Source organism: Balaenoptera ricei, chromosome 15 (genome assembly GCF_028023285.1).
Source record: "Balaenoptera ricei isolate mBalRic1 chromosome 15, mBalRic1.hap2, whole genome shotgun sequence".
NCBI classification, from domain to species: domain Eukaryota; kingdom Metazoa; phylum Chordata; class Mammalia; order Artiodactyla; family Balaenopteridae; genus Balaenoptera; species Balaenoptera ricei.
In genome coordinates, this window is record NC_082653.1 from 679,499 (window position 1) to 704,781 (window position 25,283).

Here is a 25,283-nt window from a genome sequence, read left to right on the forward strand (position 1 = left end):
TCTAGGAGGCACACACATGCCCAGTGCTGGGCGCAGGCTCAGAAGTGACTGGAGGAGACGCTAATTGCTCACCTCAGGCTGATCTTTAGACTCCATGCAAGCAGGAAGTGATGGCTAAGGCAGAGCTGTAAGTGACCTTCTCAGATGTTGGAGGAGTGCCCCAACACAGGGCTGGTCTGCAGAGGCTGAGAGCATTTGTTTCCTCTTTGGTTCTTTGGGTTTAAGGGAACGTCTTTCAAGTCACCATCTGACCACTGAGCTAAGGGAACAGAGACTTCAGTGACCACACACAACAAAGAATACAGCGTTTACGGAATAGCTTAGAAAAGTCACTTAACAAACTACTACAATCAACAACAAGCAGCAGCAACAAACTCCGGGGATGGGGAGGAATCTGACTTCCAGAGGTACCACATTACAATACTCAAAATGTCTAGTTTTCAACAAAAAATTGTGAGGCATGCGAAGAAACAAGGAAGCATGATCCAGTCACAGGAAAAAAAAAATTAATAGAAACTATCCCTGAAGAAGCCCTGATGTTTGATTTACTAGACAAAGACTTTCAATTAGCTGTTTAAATATGCACAAAAGACTAAAGGAATCCATGGAAATGAACTAAAGGAAATCAGAAGAATGATGTCTCACCAAATAGAGAATGTCCATAGAGATAGAAATAATATAAAGGAAACAGATAGAAATTCTGGAGCTGAAGAGTACAATAACTGAAATGAAAAATTCAATAGAGGGTTCAGCAGCAGATCTGAGCAGGCAGAAGGAAGAATCGCAGACTTGAAGACAGGTGAGTTGAAGTCACCCAGTCTGAGGAGCAGAAAGAGAACAAAGGAAGAAAAATGAGCAGAGCCCATGAGACCTGTGGGATACTGTTTAATGTACCAATATTTGCATAATGGGAGTCCCAGAAAGAGAAGAGGGGTTGGGCAAAAAGAATACCTGAAAAAATAAGGCTGAAAACTTCCCAGATTTGATGAAAGACGTGAATCTGTACCTCCAAGTAGTGTAAAGTCAAAGAGATTCACACCAGGACTCATTATGATCAAACTGTTGAAGCCCACAGACAGGGGGAGTCTTGGAAGCAGCAGGAGAGAAAGGACTCTTGGTGCCCAAGGGTCCTCCGTGAGGGTAACTGCCGATTTCTCATCAGAAACCATGGGGACCAGAAGGCAGTGGGATGACGTGTTTAGAGTCTGCAAAGAAAAAACTGTTGACCCAGAATTCTGGTCTGGCAAAATTATGCTTCAAAAGAGAAATCACAGCATTCCCATAAAAACAAAAGCTGAGGGAGTTTGTAGCTAATAGACCTGCTGTACAGGAAATGCTGAGGAGGGCTCTTCAGACAGAAGTGAAAGGACCCTGGGCAGTAACTCAAGCCACACAGACACTGGTAAAGTTAACTACACAGGTAAACATGAAAGCGAGTAGTAGTATATTTTTGATTTGTAACTCATTTTTTCCCTTATATGAGTTAAAAACAAAGGCATAAAGCAATAATCATAAATCTGTATATCTGGGTGCACACTGTAGAGGGTGTAATTTGTAACAGTTACAACATAAAGGGGGCGGACCACACAAGAGCAGAGTCTCTGTTCACTATTGAAGCTGAGTTGGTGTTAATTCAAACTAGATTGTTATAAATTTAAGATGGAATTAATCATAATCCCAGGGTAGCCTTTAAGAAAACAACTAAAAAATACCAGAAAAGGAAACGAGAAGGGACTCAGTAATAACTAGAAAAAAATGAAACTCTACAGAAGGCAATAATGGAGGAATTGAGAAACAAAAAAACAGCAGAAGCAAGTCCTTCCTTATAAGTAATTACTTTAAATGTAAATGGATTAAACTCCCCAATTAAAAGGTAGAGATTGGAGGAATGGATTAAAAATCTATTCGAGTATACTAGATCCAAAGACGACAATACACTGAAAGTGAAAGAATGAAAAAAGATATTCCATGCAAACAGTGACCTAGAGCCGGGTTGGCCACACTTGTATCAGACAAAATAGACAAGTCAAGAAAAAGAAGGCTGTTATGTATTGATAAGAGTCAATTTATAAAGATGATTAACAATCATAAACATTTATATACTAACAACAGAGTCCTAAAAATATATGAAGCAAAAACTGACAGAATTAAAGGATGAAATAGACATTTCTACAGTAATACCTGGAGAATTCAATACCCCACTTTCAAAATGGGTAGAAAGGTACTTCCCTGGTGGCACAGTGGTTAAGAATTCACCTGCCAGTGCAGGGGACATGGGTCTGAGCCCTGGTCTGGGAAGATCCCACATGCCGCGGAGCAACTAAGCCCGTGCATCACAGCTACTGAGCCTGCGCTCTAGAGCCCACGAGCCAGAACTACTGAGCCTGCATGCCACTACTACTGAAGCCCATGTGCTTAGAGCCCGTGCTCCACAACAAAGAGAAGCCACCGCAATGAGAAGCCCACACACCACAATGAAGAGTAGCTCCTGCTCGCTGCAACTAGAGAAAGCCCGCAGGCAGCAACGAAGACCCAATGCAGCCAAAAATAAATACATTAAAAAAAAATGGAGGGGGCTTCCCTGGTGGCGCAGTGGTTGAGAATCTGCCTGTCGATGCAGGGGACACGGGTTCGAGCCCTGGTCTGGGAGGATCCCACATGCCACGGAGCAGCTAGGCCCGTGAGCCACAATTGCTAAGTCTGCGCGTCTGGAGCTTGTGCTCCGCAACGGGAGAGGCCGCGATGGTGAGAGGCCCGCACACCGCGGTGAGGAGTGGCCCCCACTTGCCACAACTGGAGAGGGCCCTCGCACAGAAACGAAGACCCAACACAGCCGTAGATAAATAAATAAATAAATAAATAAATAAATAAAACCCCAAAAGTTAAAAAAAAAAATGGTTAGAAAAACCAGACAAAAGATCCTTAGGAGACAGAGGACTTGAACAAACCACGACCCAGCTAGACCTGCAGACATCTGTCATTAGACATGTGTCACCAACCACAGAGAACACATCCTTCTCAAGTGCACGTGGAACATTCCCCAGGATAGACCATGGGTTGGGCCAAAACAAGTCTCGATAGTTGGGTGCCACATCTATCCAATGAGGAAAGGACAGTCTCTTTGACGGTGGTTCTGGGATACTGGATACCCATGTTTAAAGGAGTGAAGTTTGACCCTTACCTCACACCAATACAAAATTAACTCCAAATGGATTAAAAACCTAATATAAGAGCTAAAACTAAAATTCTTAGATGAAATTATGGATGTAAATCTCTATGACTTTGGTTTCTTAGATATGACACCAAAAGCACAAGCAATAAAAGAAGAAATAAATAAGACTTTAGCAAAATTAAAAACTTTTGTACGTTAAAGGACACTATTCATAGTGTCTCTTTAGAGAGCGAAAAGACAACCCACAGAATGGGAGAAAATATTTGCAAATCATATATCTGATACGGGTCTGGTACCCAAAATATATGAAGGACTCATACAGCTGAGCAACAGACAGACACACAACCCAATTAAGAAATGGGCAGAGGATTTAAGTAGACATCTCCCTGAAGAAGATACACAGATGGCTAATAACATTAAAAGATGTTCAGCATCATTCTTCATGAAGGAAATGCAAATCAAAAGCACTTCACATCCACCAGGATGGCTAAAATGAAAAGAAAAAGTGTTGATGAGGATGTGGCGAAATCAGAATCCTCGTACGTTGCTGGGGGGATGTGAAATGGTGCAGCCACTGTAGAAAACAGTTTGGTGGTTCCTCAAAAAGTTAAACATATCACATGACCCAGGAATCCCACTCCTAGGTATACACCCAACAGAATTGAAAACAGGTGTTCAGCCAAAAAGCTTCACACAGGTGTTTGTAGCAGCACTATTCACAGAAGCTGAAAGGTGGAGACAGCTCAGATGTCCCTCGGTGGGTGAAAGGATACACAGATGTGGTCCATCCATACGCTTGAATATTGCTCAGCCTTAAAAAGAACGAGGCCCGGACGCAGGCTCCAGCAGGGATGGGCCTTGAGAATGTGCTGAATGAAGGAGGCCAGACACAGAAGGCCACGCGCTACGATTCCATCGCTACAAAGTGCCTGGAGTAGGGAAAGCCACAGGGACTGATGCAGATTGGGGGTGGCAGGCCGGGGGCAGGAGGGGGCGGGGAGCCATGCTGGTGGGTTGGGGGCGCTTGTTTTTGAGGTGGTAAAAATGTGGGGTTGGCTGGAGGGGACAGTTGCACAGCAATGGGAATGGACTCAGCGCCAGTTAATTGCACACTTTAAAGTGGTGAATTTTAGTCAATGTGTATTTTACCCCAGTTAACAAAAAGAGTGAGGAGCAGAAGCCCAGGCCGGGTCGAGGTTGGTGTACAGGGCAGGCCCGCGCCTGGCAGGGGCTCAGTCTCAAAGTGGGGAGGATGAGGTCTGTTCCTGGCTCTGCCCTCCACCCCGTCCCCCGGGGAGGGAAGGAAGGTGACCACGATGCCGGGTGACGGCTTCCAAGCGTCAGGTAGGACAGATGGAAGGAAAGCACCGAAGCTCCCTGCAGACTCGCCGGGTGCACGGGGATGTGCAGGGGCGAGGCCCTGGGGGAGGCCGGTGGGGCCCCTTAGTGCCCAGCTGACGTCCTGTCCTCCCCGCAGTCCGCCTGGAGGTTCTACGCCACCAACCTGTCACGCACGGACCTGCACTCCACGTGGCAGTACTATGAGCGCACGGTGACCGTCCCCATGTACAGGTACCTCCCGCACCTCCCCAGCACCGCCTGTGCGCAGCCCCCTTTGTTCTTAAACCCCATTTTCGGTTGTCGTTCATCATTTTGATTATTTTTTGTTTCTTTTTCTTTAAAATGTATGTACTTTTCAAAAAGGAATCGTGCGTGATTATTTTATTAATTTTGTTCTCTGTTTTATAGTTTGCGGCTTTTATTTTTCACCTTCATTCCGCCCCCTGCTTAGTGTCCTTGCTGTCAGGTGCGTAGTGTGTAAACCTTGTGACGACAGCCCCCCAGAGTTTGCGGAGGTAAATGCCAGCTGGTTCCGGGGACCGCAGCCCCTCCAGGGGGCCCCGCGTTTCGAAGCAAAAGGATAGCCTTGACCCCCTGACCCCCAGCGAGGGCAAGAGTCTCTGCTCAAGGAAGGAGAGCACCCCAGACCCCACAGCGAGGTCCCCACAGGACAAAGCCCAGACACCCCCAGGCGCCCTGAGGGGGAGAGGAGGGGGCCGGGGAGCCCTCCCTGGGGGGCTGCGTGGTCAGCAGGCGGCTTTCCAGGCACTGCTTGTGCCCCCCGGGGTTTGTCTGTGCCAGGCTCTGGCTTAGAACGAGGTCTGAGGTGAGAAGGGCGAGGGCTGGCCAGCGTCCATGCAGGTCAGGTGCCCCCGGGCTGGGCGCTGCCCTGCCAGCCCGCCCTCCCCGCTAGGGGCTGACGCTGAGCCCTGGGGCCTCTCAGCCCGAGGAGTCCCCTTACCTGCCCCTGGGGGTGTCCACCCACGGAGCCCTCTCCCTGGGGCAGGGTCCTCCTGCGGGTCCCCACCTGCCACCTGCCTCTCTCGGGATCTGCCCGCTCCCTCCTCCAGCACCGTCCCACTGGCACTTTCGGGGACGCTCAGCTTCGGGGTGGTGGGGGCCTGGTGCCACCCGCTTCCCGGAAATGCTGAAGGCACTGCGCCCTCAGCCCTCCGGCCGAGGCAGGACTGACCCTCGTGCTAATTTTCTTTGTTCTGTTGTTTCCCCCACTTTCCTGGACTATTTTTTTTCATTTTCTTTTTCTTATCCCGTTCTTTTAAAATCTTTCATTCCTTTCCCTTTGTGTGTGTGTGAAAACACTTGAAAAAGCTCGCAAACTCAAACCTACGGGGCCTCCAGGTAGGACTGCATGGGCGGAAAGCGTGTGGTGTGGTGTGGTTCTGTTCTGTTGGGGACTGTTCCGGGGCCACCCCGAGCCCACCCCGCCCAGCCTGTGGCCCCCTCCTGGAGCCACGTGCGCCCTCCTCGCTGCCCGGGCTCCCCCTCCCGACCGCCCCCTCCCCACCAGCTGCTTTCTCGTGCTGGGTCTGTCTGTCCAGGTGTCCTCCGTTCCTTGTCCTGCTTCCTGCCTTGTCTCAGTGGCTGGGGTCCCGCCCCACGGGCCCCACTTACTCCCAATGCAGAGGTGGTGGAGACGGGGCATCAGCCATCCCAGCTCGGGGGCACCCCAGCCAGCCGCCCCCGGTCCTGGAAGGCAGCTCTGGGCTTGGGGTCTCCCTCTCTGCCTCCGCCCCCCGCCCCGAGTCTTCTCACTGCAGCGAGAGGGAGACGTGAGGCCCTGGGCAGAGGGGGCCTGTGGTCCATCCGTGTGGCCCCACTGACCGTGTCTGCCCCGGACGGCTCTCTTCCTGCTGCACTTTCAGTCTGGGGCCCCGTGCCCAGACGGGGGCGCTGAACTGCTCCACGAGGACCCCCACGCCCGGGGCCAGGTCCCTTTGTAGGCCCTGTCCTTCCCCTCAGAGTGGTGGCACCGTGCTGCGCCCTGCAGAGCCGGGGCGGGGGGCGGTCTCTCATCCTCCCCTGGCGCCCTGCGTGGGAACCGTGTTAGAAAGTTAACCCCTCCGCTCCCAGGAGGGAAGAGGGTGCCGTGCTGGGCAGTGTAGGGCCAGGCTCCAGGGGCGGGAGGGTCCTGACCCCTCGGCATCTCCGCCCCAGCAGTGCCTGCCTTTCACCGTTGGCCACGGGCCCCAGGGGCTTCACTCAGAGGCGGAGGTGGCAGTGGGCACAGCATCCTTCCCGTCTGCTGGCCCTGGACCTCTGGGGCTCCAGGCTGCTGGGCAGCTGGGGGGACCCTGCTTCAGAGCCCGACAGGCTCCTCCCAGACCCGGTGGCCCCCTCGGTCCATCTTCTCCAGCAGCCCCCCATCCCCCGACGTCTGTGGAAGCACCCCATCCCCATCCCGGGCCTGGGGGCTGGCCTCGTCCTTCGGAGGCGTCTGACCCCAGACTAGCCGCTGCTCGCTCCTGGGGATGCCCCCCGATGTGTCCCCCACTCCCATCGCCCACTGCACCCTCGTCCTCCACAACTGGGGCTGTGTGGGCGTGGCCCTCACGTGTGTGGTGCCTGCACGTCCCTGTCCGCGGCCCCGCCCGTCCGTGTTCTGTCCCCTGCCTCTGTGTGTCCAAGGCATGGCGTCCTAACTGCGTGCCCCTACCCTGGACCTGCGTGTGTGGCGGCCGAGTGGGGCCAGCCGCCCAGGGTCTCTGTTCCAGGCCCCGTGGTGGGTGGCCAAGGGGGTGGGGAGGCCAGCTCTGTCCCGGTGTCCAGTCCTGGGGCTCTGCTGCGCCCATGGCGTGAGCCGAACTGACTGCGCAGGCCTCCTGCTTCGTCAGGACCTACGAGGACAGGAGAGACCTGGAGGGGGAGTGGGGAGGGGGACAGAGAGGGCTAGCGTTCCCAGGGTCCAGGCCTGGCCGGGCTTGGGCTGCAGAAGGAAGAGAGGGGCGGGGCCGCCCCTGCGGGCCCTGGAGATGGCAGTGACTGGGGCAGGCCCGGCGGAGGGGGCACTCGCATGGGCGCTAGGGGGCGTGGCTGGGTAGAGGAGGCGTCGGGAGGGACCAGAGCAAAGCCAGACTGGCAGGTGGGCGGGGCGGGGCGGGGCCGTGGGTGCAGGGGCGTCACACGAGGAGGGCGGGCACCCAGGGAGAGGAGGACACGGTGGGGGGGTAATGAGGGAGGGGACAGGAGCGGGTGAGGGCTGGAGCCAGGGCTGTGTGTGTGGCGGGTGGTGGTGCTGTGGACCCGGTGAGGGTGCCCAGGATGGCTCGGACACGGGTGCCCAGGATGGCTCGGACACAGGTGCCCAGGAGGGACAGGGGTCCCCAGGGTCAAGAAGGCCTGAGGCTCAGGACTGGGTTTGGGGGCTGGGGCTGAGTGGGGGGTGTCACAGGGCAGGTGGGGATGTCACAGACAGTGGGGTATCACAGAGCAGGTGGGAAGTCACAGGGCAGGCGGGGGTGTCACCGAGCAGGAGGGGTGTCACAGGGCAGGTGGGGATGTCACAGACAGTGGGGTGTCACCGAGCAGGTGGGGTGTCACAGGGCAGGTGGGGATGTCACAGATAGTGGGGTATCACAGAGCAGGTGGGGAGTCACAGGGCAGGTGGGGGTGTCACCGAGCAGGTCGGGTGTCACAGGGCAGGTGGGGATGTCACAGACAGTGGGGTGTCACAGGGCAGGTGGGGATGTCACAGACAGTGGGTGTCACAGGGCAGGTGGGGTGTCACAGAGCAGGTGGGGTGTCACAGGGTAGGAGGGGTGTCAGAGAGCAGGCGGAGTTGTCACAGCAGGTGGGGGCTGAGTCAGGAAAGAGAGACCAGTGCCTGGAAACACGCAGGGTCACTGATGGCATGGAAGCTGTGTGAGGGCCAAAGGTGGCCAGGATCCGCGAGGAGGGTGGAGAGTGGGGTGGGGTGGGGGACAGAAGTGTCCCCAGACATTGTGGGGACTTGTGTCTCGGGTGAGTCTCCTGCAGCTGGAGGTGGGAGGCCTGGGCTTCCCCAGGAACCTCCCAGGTATACAAACCCCTGCCTGGCATCCCATGGGGACTGTTCACCTCTCGGCTCCCTGGCCGGTGGCCGCGGCACTGAATGCTGGGCCGGCAGGCGGGCCTGGCGTGCGGCTGTCCTGGTAGGTGTGAGTGCGTCTGGGAGGAGGGGCTCGGAGCAGGGCCAGGCCAGCCGTGCAGGAGGCCCGCTTGCAGCCCTGTGGGCTCTGCCCGGCACAGTCCTTTCCTGTGACCTCGGCCCCGCTCAGCCTTGGCAGGGAGAGTGGCTCTGCAGAGAGGGGTCTGGGAGCCCCACTATGTTGGGGGCTGGGTTTGCAACTGTGCTTCCCCTGGGGGTGTTCAGGGATTGGGAAGGGGGAGGGGCGGGAGCCCCCCGTCCTCCCTGCAGGACCGGCTCCACGTGGGCATCCCCTCTAGCGATGGCCTGGGCCCCGTGCACTCCCAGGGCTGGGGTCCCCGGGGCGAGGGAGCCCAGAGATGAAGACAGTGGCCCAGCCCCAGAGGTGGAGGCCCGGGCTCCCCGGGGTCTGCCGCCGCCGTGCGCTCCTCCCCTCTCTGCCTGTGACGGGCCACAGCCCGTGTCCCCGTGTGAGACGCGGGTGCTCGTGAGAGCTGGGCTGAGGGCCCCTGGGGCTCTGGCGGGCGGGGGCCCACTCTCCTGTCCTCCTGCCGCAGACTGATCCCGCCGCTCAACCAGCTAGAGCTGCTTCGAAACCTCAAGAGCAAGTCTGGACTCACCTTCAGGTGAGCGGGGGCGCCTGGGCTGGCGCCCGGGGCACGGCGTCTCAGGGCTTGGCAAGGCGCTGGCAGCTGCAGGATGCTGGTGGCCGGGCTGCCGTGGGACCCGGAGACGCTGGTGGTTTTCCGCTTTTGCTGACCCCGGTCTCGGCTCCCATCCTGAGGGCGGCCGGTTGCGGGGTGGGCGCAGAGAGGGGAGCTCCACGTGGGGCCGGGAGGCTGGCGCTCTGGCCTCGGGCGGGAAGAAGAGTCCGACCTGGCATGTCCCTGGAGCGTCGGGTGGACACACGCGGTGGCACCTGCTGGTTCTCCCAGTCGCAAACCCTGCGGCTCCTCGAGTGCTCGACGCGGGGAGGGGCGTGCGGAGGGGGCGGGCTGGGCCGCAGGAGAGGGCAGGGGAGGGTGCCTGTGACCAGGCCTGTTTGCCGACACGGAGGGGCTCTCAGTGGGCGGAGCGGCTGGAGCGGGTTGAATGGTGCCCCCCCGCCTGCCCCGCAAAGACACATCCATGCCCTGGAACCTGTGAACGTGACCTCACCTGGAAAAGTCTTCGTGGGTGTTATGAAGTGCAGGGCCTCAGCTGTCCTGAGCGTCGGCTGTGGAGGAGCTTCCTCTCTGAAAGTCTGTTAATGTCGGCGATTCTGATGAAAGCGCGTGTCCATAAACACGGGGTGGTAGCAACCGCAGCCTCAGAACTTCTCGTGACCCCTTCCGGATTCCCTGTCCCCTGGGACCCGCCTCCTCTGGCCCCCAGGGGGCTCTCGGGGTGGGCGGGCTGTTCCTGCCCCCTCACACGCAGCCCCCGGCCTGTGGGAGCGCGGGGGGGTCAGCTGGGCTCTGCACGGGGTCGGCCCGGAGGGCCGGCCGCGAACAGGCCTGTGCTTCTGTTTGCAGGAAGGAGCCCCAGCCGGAGCCATCCCCAAGGTCAGTGCCACCTTCTCTCGCTGCCTCCGCGCCTGCCCTGTGTGTCCTCGGGGAGCGCGGGCTGCCTCGGGGCTGTGCATGCTCCTGTGTGCTGCTGAGGGTGGACCCCTGCCTGCTGGCGATGTGGGTCCTTAAATCACGCTTCCTGGGTCCACGCCCCCTCCCAGGCCCCGGGCCTGCTCGGCAGCTGAGGGGCAGCTCCTGCCCTCCCGTGACTGTAGCCCCTCGGACCGGACGCGGGGGGGCTTCTGGGGGAGCAGTCCTACCAGCTCCAGCACAGGGCCTGGGCTGTTCTGAGCCGAGGGCGACCCAGGTGGACACTCCCACGGGGTGTCCCCCCGACATTGCAGGTCAGGGTCAGACGGTGGGAGGAGGGGCAGCTCTGAGGAGGGGTCTTCGCATCACCCCTGTCAGGTCTTGGTTTGTGGAAGGTTTCTGGAGGAGTGGGAGAGGGTCCCCTTTGGGGCAGGGTCCCCTGCCCTGCTTCACACCCCCTCGGTGAGGACCGGTCTCCCCCTCCCTGGGTCTGTCCAGGCCCCTGCGGTTCTGTTTGCTTTAGGCGAGTTCGAGACTGGGACCCCGAACGGGGACTCCCAGGGATGACTTCTGCTGGGGGCAGAGGAGGGACGATAGCACCCTGCTGTTTTCCTAGTGTTGAGAAAAAAATCCAGATCAATTCACAACGTTCAAGTTGGTGACCTCCAGCCCGTCTGTGTATCGCTGTGTACCTCTGAGCTCAGGGTCCCCCGGCGCCCCGTCTACACCTGCGGAGGGAGCCCTGTCCCCGAGGCCGTGGGCCAGAGACGCTGCCTGCCCACATTAGTGCCCTCCGGGATCAAAGGCGGCTCGGCTGGCTGCCCGGTTGGGGAGGCATTGGGCTGAGCCCACCCTCGGCGTCCATCGGAAGGGGGCACGTGTCCCCACCCCCAAGCCCCCAGAGGGGGATGTCAGCTGGGGCCTAGGCTTGGAAAGGTGGGCAGCGCTTTTGCCTGGAAGCAGCCCGAAGAGCGGCAGACCTGGACCAGAGTGGGTTCGGCCCAGGCAGTGACCTGGGCAGGCTGGGAGCGAGGCGGGCCCGACGCGGGGCTGTGGTCAGGGCGGGCTGGGAGGGGCGTGCAGCAGGGCCTCGCGTGCTTTGTGCGATCCTGTCGGTGCTGCCATCTGCCCCTTCCGGGAGCCCCGGGACCCTGAGGCCGGGGGGGCGGCGCGGCTGCCCTTGGCTCTGCCAGGGTGGGCGCCTCTCTGGCCCTCAGCGCGGCCCGCCCACCCGTCCGGCCCCTCTGGCCTGACGCGGCTTCCTGTGCTCGTCGCCCTGCTTTATCTTCTCTCCCGACAATTTTCGTCTCAGCCTCTCTCTCTCTCTCTCTCCTCTCCTGCCCTCCCTCCCCCAATCTGGAAAATCTTGCCTGCCCCCCAAGTGCCTTTAATCATGTCACTGCCCTTCTCGGGCCCCTTTCACGTCTGCTCTGTCTTTGGGGATGAGGTGGCTGACCCTGAAAGCAGGACTCAAGGTGAGGATACGCGGGAGCCCCCCGGCTCTCCGGCACGTTCTGTGGCTACCCCCCCGCCCCCCCGCTTCCTGCTCCTCCCTCCCTCCCCTTGTGTCCGTGTGTCCCTGCCTGTGACCCAGCGGCTTCCCCTGGGGGCCCCGGGCTGAGGCCCTGGGACAGAGGGCCTGCCTCTCCTGGATGCACACCTGTCAGCCAGGTAACAGGTGGCATTTCTGTTCCCTGACTGGAGCAGCCATGAGCCCCTTTGTAGCACCCAGTGCATAGCAGGTCTGCAGGAAATGATCCTGCCACTGGACCCACGGCAGGGTGGGCCTGTCCCTGGGCTGCCTGGTGAGGGGACCCTGTCCCGTAAAGCGCAGGTGGACGGGGTGGACGCAGGGACCCTCCCTCAGCTGCCGTGAGACCCCCGGTCCCGGCTCAGGATGGGGACGCGCCCCGTGGCTGTGTGGGCGTCAGACCAAGGCGTGGGGCTGGGGGCGGGGCAGGCGGGGGTCTCGGGCTGTGCTGCTCTGGGTGTGGCTCTGACCTGCCCTTTGACCCACCCCATTTCTGACTGCCCCCGCCCCTCCCGTGCCTGGAGGAACCCCTGTGCCCCAGCCGCTTTGCCCCTGTCCCGTGGCCCCCCTCTTCGTCGCGGGGGGCAGTGTGCCGTGTTCGGGTGCGTGTCTGTCCAGTCTGGTCTTGGTGAGTGTCCGTGGGCGCCTCTTCCACCCTCTCGAGCCCGGGCCCCCCGGGCTTGCCTGCCGGCAGTTCTGATGGGGTGAAGCTCCACTTGGCTGCTGTGGGCAGGAAACCCCAGCACCAGCCTGGAACCCAGAGGCAATGGGCTGGAGTTGGGGCTCCTCACCCCCCCGAAGCAGAGGGGCAGTGCTCGGGGGGTCCAGGCCACCAGCAGCCCCCCCCCCCCCCGCTCTTGTCCCGCTCTCAGGCTGCGCTGTCTCGTGCAGGAGCTGCTGGCCATGTGAGACTGTTTATATTTTCGTTAACATTAAGGATAGTCACTGCGGTTAGAGAGCCTTCCCCGCTTGGGAGCCAGGCGTGGGGCGGTCGCCTAGGAGACGGTGGGTTTGGCGGTGCTGGGCTGTGGGCAGGCGACTGCTGGGAGGCTTGAAGGCAGCAAAGCTGGTCAAGGCGGAGGGCAAAGACGCCGCCCCGCTTGGTCCTCTTTCCCAGGGGAGGAGCCTCCAGGTGGGGCGGGGCGGGTCCTGTGTGCAGGCCTGGGGACCCCTGGGGGGAGCTGGCCGTGGGGGTCCTGGTCTTTAGGGTCCTTATCTGTCCTGCAGGCCCTGGTGGGACCGTGGCTGCCTCGGGGGTGCACCCTGGAAGAGCATGTTTGCCCTGAATTTGAGGGGCCCCTGCTGGGCGGGGGGTCCAAGTCCTGGGGAGGTCTGCCCCCGTGTGGGTGCGCTCGGTGGACAGCTGGACCCCAGCTCCCTCCGCCCGGGGTCGACCTCTGGTTAGTTTTGTCCTACAACCCGAAGTGACTGGGGAAGGTCCCGCTGGGGAGGCACGCACGCTCGCAGGGGGCTCCGCGGAGGGCGAGGCCGGGCCAGCCGAGCGAGGGTTCCTCGAGGAAACTTGACCTTGGCTTGCCGGCGTTTAGCGGGGAGATCCTTGTCCGGACACTGGCAGGTGCCGTCGGTGTTTAAGTGAACGTGTGGACACTGAACACTTGTGGGTCAAGACCGTTGGCCGCGTCTGGGTTCCTCAGGTACAGAGTTTGAGAACCACTGTCTCAGCAGCAACAGCTACAAAGGTGGGGGCAGAGAGCGAGGCCCCAGGGAAGTGAAGGGTTTCTTGAAGTTCTTGCTGGTTCTTTTCATTTTTGCTTAAAAGTTTTCAGGTTCTAGTGCAGCGCTGAGTCTTGGGCCTTTTGGGGAGGTGCTTGGGCAGGGTGACCACGGGCAGCGTTTCCTGAAGAGCCGCCCGCAGGTCCGTCTCTGCCCTCAGCACGGGGTGGACATCACCCCAGGTCCGACCTTGGCGGCCCTTTCACGTCCAGGAGCCCCAAGCCCCCTTCTCCTTAGCTCCCCTCCAGGGAGGGGCAGCCGCTGCCTTCTGGGTAAACCGAGGCCACTTCGGATCGGGCCGCTGGCTGGGTTGGTTTGTGCAGCCAAACTTGCACGTTTTTCCTCTGAAGACGTGAGCTTTCTGGGATCCTGGCCCTCTGGAACCAGCACAGCCTCAGCCCATGTATTATTTTTTGTTGTTGTTGGCATGAACGTAGCAAAAAAATAATACATCTTTTGAAAGATGTGGCCCCAAACTGACGCTGGAAGGAAAAGGTATTTTTGGAGGAAAAAACAGGGAATTTTTTTTTTTTTCTCCAAAAATAGGGACCACTTTTTTTCCAGGCCGGCGGAGGACTTTACGCGCGGCTCCCTCGTTCTTCTCGCTGAGACGCGATCTCTGTAGCGGGTGCGGCTTGAGCACAGAGCCGCCCCGGGGGGCTGGGGCCTCGTGTCCCTGCGCCTCCTGCCCGCGCGCGTGGCCCGGGCTCCCTCTGGTCGCGTCCGGCCGCCGGCGCCCCCGGGACTAACTGTCCTCTCCTCATTTCCAGTAAAGGCAGACGGCGCACAGAGCCCCTGTGTGGATGCTGCCCAGGACGCGCTAGGTACCAGACACGCCGCTCGGGCGGCCATTGCTGCACGGCTCTTGCCCCCTCCCGCTCCAAGCACTCTGCTTATTAGAGGTTCTAGATGCGCCAGGGAGAGGCTGGCGCCCGCCCGGCCCCCCAGGCCCCGATTCAGATTGGCAGCTCGCCTCCCGGCCCCTTGGTGGAGCCCTCGGCCCCCTCTGACTCCAGACGACCGCCTGGGTGACGGTGGCCGTGGAGCTGACCCCTTTTCCTTCTCCCCATACCAAATGATGCTGTGCTCCAAGCAGGAGGGGGGCCGGCCAGGGGCTCTGAAAACCAGAAAGGGCGCCTTCAGGGGCCTGATTGCTCTCCCACGAGCCTTTGCTCCACGGCTCATCCATCTAGCACCTCTACTACGCACGGGAGGGCCGCTGCCCTCAACCCGGAGCCCGCCCGCCCACCGGGAGGCAGCTCTGTCGTGTGTGTGCCCGCTCCCCGCGGTCCTGGCACACCAGACACACCGGAAAGCCAGAGGTCCACGGCTCCCCCTCCCACGTGCAGGCCTGGTTTAGGGCAGGCTGGAAGCGGGTCGGTGAAAGGCCGCCCGATCTTTGCCCCGTGGGCTCCCTGACTGCCGGCACGTTTCCTCTCTCTGTCCCCTCTCTGCTCTCGGGGGTGTGGAAGCGTCTGTCCCCTTGCTTGCTCTGGGGCCCCCTCCTGCCCGCCCCTCCCTGCCCCGTGCGGCCCTGCAGGTGCTGGCAGCTGCACTCACCGGTCATCGTGTGCATGTGGTCCGTGACGGCCCTGGAAGCAGGGGTGCCGAGTGGCGGGCATGGGGAGGGGCCGGGCAGCAGGCTCGGGGCTCCAGGGCGGCGGCATGCTTGCACATCTGCATCCGTGCATGCTCGGAATCCTCCTCGCCCTCGAGAGGGGCCCGGAGGGTCGCCTGCCCCCACCTGCCCGTGCTGCCTGTGTGTTCCCGACGTAGGGCACCGTGGGGGAGGCTTTTGCCGCCCCAGGAGGGGAGATGTGGGGCCCCGGCAGAAGCCGTCCTGCTTGCCCGGAGCTGGTGTCCAGGGTGCTTCTGGCCACAGGCTGGCCGGTCGGGTCTGGGGCTGTGCTCAGGCTGCTTGGGAACCAGAAGGGCCGGAGGTGCCCACGGCCGGGCCAGGAGCCCAGGCCTCACTTGGCCCTGCTGTGTGCGTCTCACGGACGTCACTTCATCTCCCCACCACCGCCGTCTTCCCTGGGCATCCGCAGTCCAGCTGTGGGCCGGGCGGTTCTCTCTGGATGCCGGCTCCTTCCCCGCTGAGCTGGGCCCCGGCCGGCCGTGCAGACCAGGGTGCAGCCGAGCTCAGCCGGGGCCCCCGCTCGCCTGTCCCTGTTGATGGCTGGCTTCACCTGTTGGGAGTTTTGCCCTGGGGAGGGTGGCAGGCAGGGGAGGAGAGGCTGGGCCTCGCTTCCTCTCCCAGACCGTCCTGAGCTTGCCCCCTGGCCCCTTGTAAATGCCCTCCCACTCGGAGGGTGGGCTGGCCTTGTGCTCCTTCCCTGGGGGCAGGCTGCCAGGGCCCCATGCTGCGTGTGCTTCTGTCCTTGGCTTGTGAGGTGAGGGAGGGTCTCTCTCGACACCTGCAGGACCGTCGGCGTTCGGGCATCTGGAGTTGAGGCAGGCGAGGGGTGTCTGGGGGCTGTGTGCCTGGGAGCCCTGAGCTGTGATGACCGTGGAAGTCCAGACAGCCACCCGTGGCCTCCTCCAGCAGGGCACCCCTCCCCGCTCTGAGCAGGCTGAGAGCCGGGGACGCAGGGCCGGGCCAAGGCCAGGCAAGCCTCTGTCATCGCGGTCAGCCGCGTGGGCCCGAGTTCTGGGGGTCCCTGTTGTGCACGGGACAGCAGGTCCAGCGGGGGTCCCCAGCAGTCCTGGCTTGGTGGGGCCCTTGTTTCATGGTCTCCCTGGACCAGCTGGTGGTCTCCTTCGGGAACGAAGGAAGGAGAGGGGTATCTTCATAGCAGCCCCCGTAGCCTGGCTCTGGCTGCCCCTCGGTCCCCCAGCCCTGTCTTGGCCTCGTGCCGGGCGCAGCGGTTACAGGCTTGGGGCCAGCGTCCTGAGCAAGCAGACACCCCGGCTCCTGTGTTCATGGGGACACGGGACACCCAGGGTCTCTGGAGGAGCCACCCCTCTGAGTGAGCTCCGTGCCTCGGGCCCGAGAACTAGCGCAGATGGCCTTAGCTGCCTGGGGGGGGCGGGGCGGGGGCACCGACCTGGGCCGCCGCGTGCGGGCTGGCTCTTGTCCATGGGGGGTCACTTGTGCGCCGTCTGACGACGTGTCTCTGCTGTGGGTCCCCCTCGGGCTGATGGAAGCAGCTGACCTGGGCCATCTGCGGTGGGGCTGGCGCTGTCTGAGGGATTAGCTGGTGGTGGCAGCTTCCCAGCGACAGCAGAGGCCCTGCCAGGCACCCCTGCGGGCTGGTCCCAGGCCCCAGGGCAGCGCAGAGGCCCCTCGGGCGGTTCTGAGTGTGGCCCCTGAGCGTGGTCGCGTGAGTGGGTCCACGGTTCATGGGGGCCTCGCTCTCCTCCTGGGCAGATGGTGGAAACTGTCCACGGGAGGAAATGAGTGGCCGCCTGGCCCCGGGCCTGACCTCACCCTGACCAGAGACCGCCCTTGTCTCCTGCCTGCTGCCTGGAGGGTGTTAGAACCAACAAACGTGGGGTGTCAGACCCGTCTCCATGGTTACCGGGAGATGGGGCAACGAGGCCCGAAGACCCTCACGGGGCTGTGGCTGGACGGCCGTGGTTGCCCCCTCTCTGTGGCCTTGGGCCGGGGCTCGGCCGGCGCCCGTATCATCCCTCCGGAAGTGTGGACGTTCTGTGCCCGGACGTGTCCTGGTGGGGGTGGAGCCTGTGCCGCCCTGGGTGGAGGGGAGGTGGGCAGACCCTGGCCCTCCGTGCTCCCCCTCCCCCCGACCTGTTTCGCCAGGCAGCTCCCTGGGGTTCGGCCGAGGGGCCCGGGGGTCAGCTGCAGACCTCACCCTCCTGACCCGGGGCAGTTACGGGGGTGGAGGGGCAGGCACGGTAACTGCTGGAGTGGCCGGGGGCCCTCAGGAGGTGCCCAGGGAACAGCCGTCATCGCCCAGGGCGTTTGAAGAGGGAGCCCTGGCTGACAGTGTGGCGAGGTCTCAGGCACCTTTTGGTGGTAGCTGAAGGTGATTTCAGAGTCCACTGACCACTCCCCGGCCAGGCTGAGCGCTGAGCGGGCCCCGGGGGGCCTGTGGTGGAGCTGACCTGTCCCCGCTCACCCTAGCGACCCTCCCGCCCCGGCCCGTGCTCCATCCCACGGCCAGGGCACCCCGTCCACCCGCCAGGAGCCAGCGGGAGCGAGTGTTCTTTGCAGAGTGACCTCTCTTGCTGTCTTTCTGTGTGTCTGTCCGTCTGTCGGTTCTCGCGGGAGCAGTCAGAAGGTCAGTTTGAAAGACCGTGTCTTCTCCAGCCCCCGCGGCGTGGCTGCCAAGGGCAAGGGGTCCCCTCAGGCCCAGACCGTCCGGCGGTCGCCCAGCGCCGACCAGAGCCTGGAAGACAGTCCGAGCAAGGTGCCCAAGAGCTGGAGCTTCGGGGAGCGCGGCCGCGCACGGCAGGCCTTCCGGTCCAGGGGCGCCGCTTCCCGGCAGAACTCGGAAGGTAGGTCGGGCAGCCCTCGAGTGGGGGTTTGCTGTCCCAGAGCTCCATGCGATGGGGCCACACGTGCTTGTCCTCCCACGTCGGGCTCTGCTCGCCGAGCTCCGTGTTTTCCAGGCTCACCCGTGGAGCTGGTGCCGGCGCGTCGCTGCTTTTACGGCTGACGTTCCCCGAGTACTCCGTGTGCACGTAGCCCACTTTGTCCTTCTGTCTGTGCACAGGGATGCCCTCTTACACCCTCGTGGTGGCCGCTCCCTGAGGAGCACAGTGGAGGGGAGCAGGCTGGGAAAGCAGGACGGGGGGCGGGCTGGAGTGTGGGTGCGCCCGGCGGAGGTCCCCTCGGACACGCGTGCGCTGCGGGGCCGGAGCACTAGGCCCCCTCCATCCCGGGGGTGGCCCGGCCCCTCACGGGCTGTGTCCTTCCACCCAGAAGCAAGTCTCCCAGGGGAGGACATTGTGGACGACAACAAGAGCTGCAACTGCGAGTTTGTGACGGAGGATCTGACCCCGGGCCTCAAAGTCAGCATCCGGGCCGTGTGGTGAGGACCCGGCGGGCTCCCTCACAGCCGTCCACGGACGCGGGGCCTTGGGGGGCCGGAGTGAGGGCACGCGCTCGGGAGGGATGCCTCACGTCGACACCCCTTCAGTCCGGCCCCCGCGGCTCGCAAGGCACCTGCTGTCCCAGCCGTCGCCTGCGTCCCAGGTGCCGGGTGCCCAAGGCTGTTAGTGGACGGCTGGGAGCTGCCACTGCACAGGGGTTCCCGGGTGGACAAGGGTCCTCTGCCCAGTGGGGCCCAAGGGTGGCTGGGGTACGAGACAGGTGGGTGGCCCAGATGACAGGGCCAAGTCATCCAGCAGACATTCTCGGAGATGCTGGGCGGCCCAAGGCAGGTGGACGTTGGGGGGCTGCCTTCGGTGGTCTCTGCCCAGGGCTCACAGCCTCCTGACCACCCCCTCCAGTGTCATGCGGTTCCTGGTGTCCAAGCGCAAGTTCAAGGAGAGCCTACGGCCCTACGATGTGATGGACGTGATTGAGCAGTACTCGGCTGGCCACCTGGACATGCTGTCCCGCATCAAAAACCTGCAGTCCAGGCAAGAGCACCTCCCCTGCCTGCCTGGCCCCGGGGGCGGGGGGCTGGGTCCCCTGGGCCAAAGCCGGGTGCGGGCTGGGGACGGGCGCGGCGCAGCTGCCCACTCCTGCCAGAGGTGGGGCGGCGACGCGCTGTGGACGCAGCGGCCGGCCCTGCTAGCTGCCACATCTGGGCCCTTCCTCTCCGGCCCCACGCCGGCCCCGTGTGGGCTTTCTGCCATGTCTTTGTGTGGTCTGTTTTTAACCTTTCTGTTGTCTCTCTCTTCTCTCCTGCCCGTGCTGCGATGGGCAAGCGTGTATGTGTTGTGCGCACACATGAGCGTGCATATGCACATGTGTGAATGCACGTGTGTACTTGCATGTGTTCAGGCCTCAGGTGCACGTGTGTACACACGTGTATGTGTACAAGTGCATGCATGTGCATGTGCGCACACGGGTGCAACACGTTTTGGCAAACGTGTGGGTGCATGCGTGTGTCTGTGTGTGCTGTGCCATGTGTGTCATGTGCCCATGCACGTATGTTGCCCATGTGTACCCGTGTGTGTTGGGGAGAGAAGTTAGTTCTGTTGAGAGGTGAAGGTGCAGCTTTCCGTGGGCCCATCAGGCAGCAGTTAGGCCACGTGGTACCTCTTCCTCCAGAACAGAGGGGCTGGTCCCCCCTCCCCACCGCACAGAGGGATTCCCACGGCCGGAGCAGGCAGTGGGGCTGGACATGTGCCTGGCGGGCCGTGGCCGGGCACACGCTGGCGCTGCCATCTCTGGCCCCACGTGAGCACTGGCTTGCTCACCCAGGAGTCAGCTGTACACACGTGTGTACAGACACAGCAAGGATCCAGGACGTGCACACACACAGACCCATGTCCGCTCCCACATGCCCACGTGTGCCAGCACGCATGTGCACACACATAGCCATGCTCTAAGGCTTGTGCTCACGTGTGTGTCCTGTAGGACCGACACACGCACGCCTAGTACGTGTGTGCTCACAGGCACGCGCCATCCATACACAGACGGGCGGGCGCACACACGTGTGTACAGACTCAGCAAGGACCCAAGACGTGCACACACGCAGACCCATGTCCGCTCCCACATGCCCACGTGTGCCAGCACACATGTGCACACACATAGCCGTGCTCTAAGGCTTGTGCTCACGTGTGTGTGCTGTAGGACCGACACACGCACGCCTAGTACGTGTGTGCTCACAGGCACGTGCCATCCATACACAGACGGGCGGGTGCACACACGTGTGTCTGGTGCCCGTGAGGAGGCCCGTGGCTGCCGTGGGTCTCTCCCAGAACGGACCCCACCTTCCCGCTGGTCAAGCCCTCCCGGCCAGGGCCCCTGCAATGAGGCGGCTGCCAGTTCTCTGGCCCGGAAGCCTGGGCCCTGGCCGTGGGAGGTCTGGATGGTGGGGGCAGTCCTGGGGTCAGCCCGGATCCCGGCCCCGTGGCAGGTGGCATCTCCCCGTCCTACTCAGCGTCCCAGGGGAGGGGCCCCTCTGGGCCTCCAGCTGCTCCCGTTGGGCGAGGCCAGGGGACAACCCCTTTCTGTCCCCAGGCTCAGGCCGGGAGGCCCACTGCCCAGCGTCCTCCTGGAGCATCGAGTAGACCTGTGTGTCTGCGCAAATGTGCGTGCAGTTGTGCACATGTAAATAACGTGTGAGAGCGTGCACGTGTATACATGAGTATGTAAACGTGTGCCCGTGCGTGCAAACTTGCGGGTGTGTACATGTGTGTGAGCGTGCATGTGTCCACGTGTGTGTGCAGGTGTGAGCACATGTGTGTGCGTGAGAGGCCTCCCCGGGTCTCGACGGCTGGCCCACCTCCGCTCACGGCAGCGGTGTTTGTTCACGAGGCTCTTCTGTCCTAGACCGTCCCCTCTCCCTCCCTTTCTGTCTGGAAAACAGACGAGACAAACCGACCCCCGCGGGAGCCAGACGTCTGTCGCTTGCTGGCAGGGCCTTGGTGTCTTTCCTGGGGCCCTTTGGCACTTTGCTGCCAGCTGCCACGTGTCCTTGCACGTGCACCCTTGCCCGGGCAGACGGGGCGCCGCGAGCTCGTGGCCTCCCCCAGTGCTCGTTTGACCACATCTGAGGTCACGGGAGCACGGTGTCCCTGTGTCCCATTTGTAAGAAAGGTCACGGCTGCTCTCAGCGGGTCGTGCATTCTGTCTCTGCAAGTTTCCGGCTGCCTCCCCTTTCATGTTGCTTCACGATGCATTTTCCTGGTGTCTCTTTTCTTGTTTACTCGCCAGGATAGATATGATTGTGGGCCCCCCACCCCCTTCAACTCCCCGGCACAAGAAGTACCCCACCAAAGGACCCACGGCCCCTCCGAGAGAGTCACCCCAGTACTCACCTAGGTCAGGATGCCGAGCGTCCCGCCTGTTTCTGGAATGGCCAGCCCCCTTCGCTCCAGCCACACGACGGCAGCACCCGCTCTGCTCCGCGGGACGGAGGGGCTCCTTCTCTGTCCCTGACAAAGCGACGTCCTCTGCAGGCCCTGGCGGGCTGGGTGGGGTGCCCTTGAGCTGCTCCTCTTGGCGGGGTCCTGCGGAGGCTGTCGGGGGGCTCCTTTCCACCGACACCTGTGTGGCATCTGCGGGGGGTGGGGGGTCCCTGGGTAGAAGAGGGCGGCCAGCCCCCCAAGGATCAGGTGTGTTCAGACGTGGGGCCCTGCCCCAGCACCGACCCAGACCCCCGCCACCACCTGCCGGTGGATCGACCTGGGCTGCTGTGTGGACTGAGAGGGTCCTGGCGGGAGCCCAGCCCCCGGGGAGTCCCCAGAGCTTTGGTGGCTCTCTTTCCAGTTTTCACCATGGTCGGGGTTATTGAAGAAGACGGTCCCAGCCAACGGGCAGAGTGGGGGGCGGGCAGTGAGGTGGTGAGTCAGCAGAAGCAGGCTCGTTGGTGATGAATTCAGACTTCGGAGCCTTCCTGCTCCCCTGGACTATGGAGATGATGGCTGTGACCCGCCCCCCTGGCAGGTCTGGGAGAGCAGAGCCCAGAGCAAGGATGTGGGGTGAGGGCAGACACGCCCGGCCGAGCGGGCAGAGGGGCTCAGGGGCGTCCCGGAGGCCGACAGGGATGCTGGCAGCTGGGCCATTGGAGCGACTGGGGGTGCCTGACCCCTGTGTGCCAGGGTTTCTGTGCGTGAGGCCGAGGGTCAGTGTGTGCTGGGCATCTCAGCCTGGCGGCTCTCCCATGAGAGAGGAATTTCCGGGGGAGCAGAGCAGCCCAGACAGTGTTTGCCGCGTCCCCTGCTCTGCCCGTGTCCTCCAGCCCCAAGGAAGCTGTACCCTGAGACAGAAGCCCACCCTCCTGGGCATTGCTGCAGGGCACAGGGGCTGGGTGTTCAGAGCCACGGGCTGGGAAGGCCCTGCCAGCCCTTGGAACCCCGCAGGCCTCCCGGACCACTGCAGCCAGATGCCCACAGAGAAGGAGCCAGGAGGACAGGGGTTAAGCCCGACTCCTCAGCCTGAGGCCCAGGGGAGGGGGTGGCACAGGCTCCACGGAAGACCCGCCGGGGGCAGCTCCAGGCCGACCCTGGGCCAAGGCTCCCAGGGGAGCGGCCAGGAGGGCGGCCCGTCATGTGGCAGGGGTGAAGGCGCTGCGTGCCCGTGCCTGGACTGTGTAGATGCCTGGAACACCAGAGAACCCTCCTCCCGCTCTGCCCCCACTGGCGTCTGCGTGGAGCCCGAGGGCCCCACGTCCGCCCTGCCACCGCATGATCAAGCATGACGCCCCGTGGCCGACGCAAGCCTGATCCCCTCCTGCTTCCTGTGACAGAAAGGACAGACCACCCTGAGCCCCGACAGGCAGTTAGGGCGGCCCTGTGGGTGAGGACGGCAGCCGAGCAGGCCGGCAGCCCCCGTGGCGCTGCTTGGGGGGGTAGGAGCCGGCGCCCCTCCCCACTCGGGAGCTTGGGTGGCACACTTCATGCATGAGGCTCCAGAGAAGCGGCGGGGCTGTGTGGCCTGTGCCTGGGTGGCCGTCCCGCCCAGCTGCACCCTGGCCCTGGTGCCTTTGCCAGCGTCCATGTGGCTGCACTTCTGGGGCTCAGAGTGTCGGGCGCCCACCCTGCTACTCCCAAGGTCCCTTCCGAGCCCCTCAGTGGCCCTTCCTGTTCAGCACAGGGGACAGGGGATGCCGCATGGGTCAAGCAGAAGCCCCCCCGTCCCTGAAGGAGGCCTCCTTCCCCTCTTGTTGGCACTCGTGATCGATGGCCTCGTTTGAGGTCACCTCAGCTGCGTTCTGCATCTCCCACGTGCGTGCGCACACACAGGCCCACACACACTCACACAAGTGCACGCACAGGCACGCACAGTCAGCACACACGTGCCCACGCACGAGCACACACGGACCCCCTCTCTGGTTGCCAGTGGCTCTGTCTGTCCCCTCCTCTGGTTGTGCGTTGTGGTTTCCTGTGTTGGTCTGTGTCCCCTCCCCCGTCTGGCGCATGGCGCGAAGTCCTCACGTCCCCCCTGCTTCTGTGGTTCCCGCTGCAGACGTTTAACTCCGTCCCCTCCAGACCCCGGGTGGGCAGGGGCCACAGCGGCACGTTATCCAGGAGCAGAGCTCGGGGGTGGGGGCGGGGGAGCTGAGGGGTGCTTGGCCCCAACTCCCTTCTCTTTACCCCTTGCTAATGTGCCAGCCCCACTGGAATGGAATGGTCGGGGGACAGGCCCCGGGGGCGGCGGAGAGCAGGACAAGGACCAGGCGCCCAGGGTCCATCTGTCCTGGTTCCTCGCTGCCCCCCGGTCGGCTCTGGACTCAGCCCGGAGCCTGGATCTGGCGGCTGCGGCCTGGCCCAGGAGGAGAGGCCCACGGGCTCCGCCGATCCCACCTGAACTCACGCTGGGGACGGGGTCTCTTCCCGGCAGAGTGGACCAAATCGTGGGGCGTGGCCCGGCGATAGCAGACAAAGACCGAGGCAAGGGCCCGGCTGAGGCGGAGCTGCCCGAGGACCCCAGCATGATGGGACGGCTGGGGAAGGTGGAGAAGCAGGTGGGAGAGGCTGGGGGTCCTGGGGCGTCGGCACGGACACTGTGGGAGGGAGCTTGAGTTTTGGGGGGAGGGAGGGCTGCTGTTTTGGGACCCTGGGCCCCCAGGAGCGCCCCCCCGGGCCTGGGGCACTTCCCTGACGGGAGCTGAGGAAAGGAATGGCCGGTTCTTTCCCTCTGTGGAGTTTGCTCTAAGGGGTGAACCCACAGCGGACACAGGGCGGCCCAGACAAGCAGGAGGGTCCATGCTTTGAAGTCTCCTGAGGCCACACACACTGACGGGCGGGGTCAGAGGCTGAGCTGCTGTGGCGGGGGGTCTGCCCTCCATTGCCTCTGCACCTCTGTGGGAAACATCCTGGGCCGCCCCCCACTCCGGGGAGCAGGGCCCGTTTCCCCACCCCCTCCGGGGAGCACCCAGGGCCCCCCCTCCGGGGAGCAGCCCAGCGTGGCCCAGCAGCCCCTCCTGCAGGTCCTGTCCATGGAGAAGAAGCTGGATTTCCTGGTGAACATCTACACGCAGCGCATGGGCGTCCCCCCGACGGAGACCGAGGCCTACTTCGGGGCCAAGGAGCCAGAGCCGGCGCCGCCATACCACAGCCCCGAGGACAGCCGGGACCATGGCGGCAGGAACGGCTGCATCATCAAGCTCATCCGCTCCGCCAGCTCCATGGGCCAGAAGAACTTCTCGGCACCTCCAGCCGCGCCGCCCGCCCAGTGCCCGCCCTCCACCTCGTGGCAGCAGCAGTGCCACCCGCGCCAGGGCCACGGCACCTCACCCGTGGGGGACCACGGCTCGCTGGTGCGCATCCCGCCGCCACCCGCCCACGAGCGGTCCCTGTCCGCCTACAGCGGGGGCCACCGGGCCAGCACGGAGTTCCTGAGGTCGGAGGACGCCCCGGCCTGCAGGCCCCACGAGGGCGCCCTGCGGGACAGCGACACGTCCATCTCCATCCCGTCCGTGGACCACGAGGAGCTCGAGCGCTCCTTCAGTGGCTTCAGCATCTCCCAGTCCAAGGAGAACCTGGACGCCCTCGGCAGCTGCTACGCCGCCGTCGCACCGTGTGCCAAAGTCAGGCCCTACATCGCGGAGGGCGAGTCGGACACGGACTCGGACCTCTGCACCCCGTGCGGGCCCCCGCCGCGCTCTGCCACGGGCGAGGGCCCCTTCGGCGACATGGGCTGGGCCGGGCCCCGGAAGTGAGGCCGCCCGCCGGCCTGCCCCGACTCCTGGCCTC

The 25,283-nt window shown here is 62.7% G+C and overlaps 1 protein-coding gene across 5 annotated transcripts in view; it reads left to right on the forward strand.

Moving 5' to 3' along the window:
* KCNQ2 (potassium voltage-gated channel subfamily Q member 2) overlaps positions 1 to 25,249 on the forward strand; it is a 49,001-nt gene extending 23,752 nt beyond the window's left edge. The window contains exons 8-17 of one of the 5 annotated variants that reach the window (XM_059895930.1): positions 4,650 to 4,744; positions 5,843 to 5,872; positions 9,215 to 9,283; positions 10,172 to 10,201; positions 14,273 to 14,326; positions 17,740 to 17,963; positions 18,391 to 18,499; positions 18,921 to 19,052; positions 23,929 to 24,052; positions 24,518 to 25,249. In XM_059895930.1, the coding sequence (XP_059751913.1) occupies positions 4,650 to 4,744; positions 5,843 to 5,872; positions 9,215 to 9,283; positions 10,172 to 10,201; positions 14,273 to 14,326; positions 17,740 to 17,963; positions 18,391 to 18,499; positions 18,921 to 19,052; positions 23,929 to 24,052; positions 24,518 to 25,249 (1,599 nt within the window). Of the gene's footprint in view, positions 1 to 4,649; positions 4,745 to 5,842; positions 5,873 to 9,214; positions 9,284 to 10,171; positions 10,202 to 14,272; positions 14,327 to 17,739; positions 17,964 to 18,390; positions 18,500 to 18,920; positions 19,053 to 21,300; positions 21,409 to 23,928; positions 24,053 to 24,517 lie in introns of all 5 variants that reach the window. The other 4 variants (XM_059895929.1, XM_059895931.1, XM_059895933.1 and 1 more) reach the window with 4 other exon arrangements.
* Positions 25,250 to 25,283: the final 34 nt, after the last annotated feature.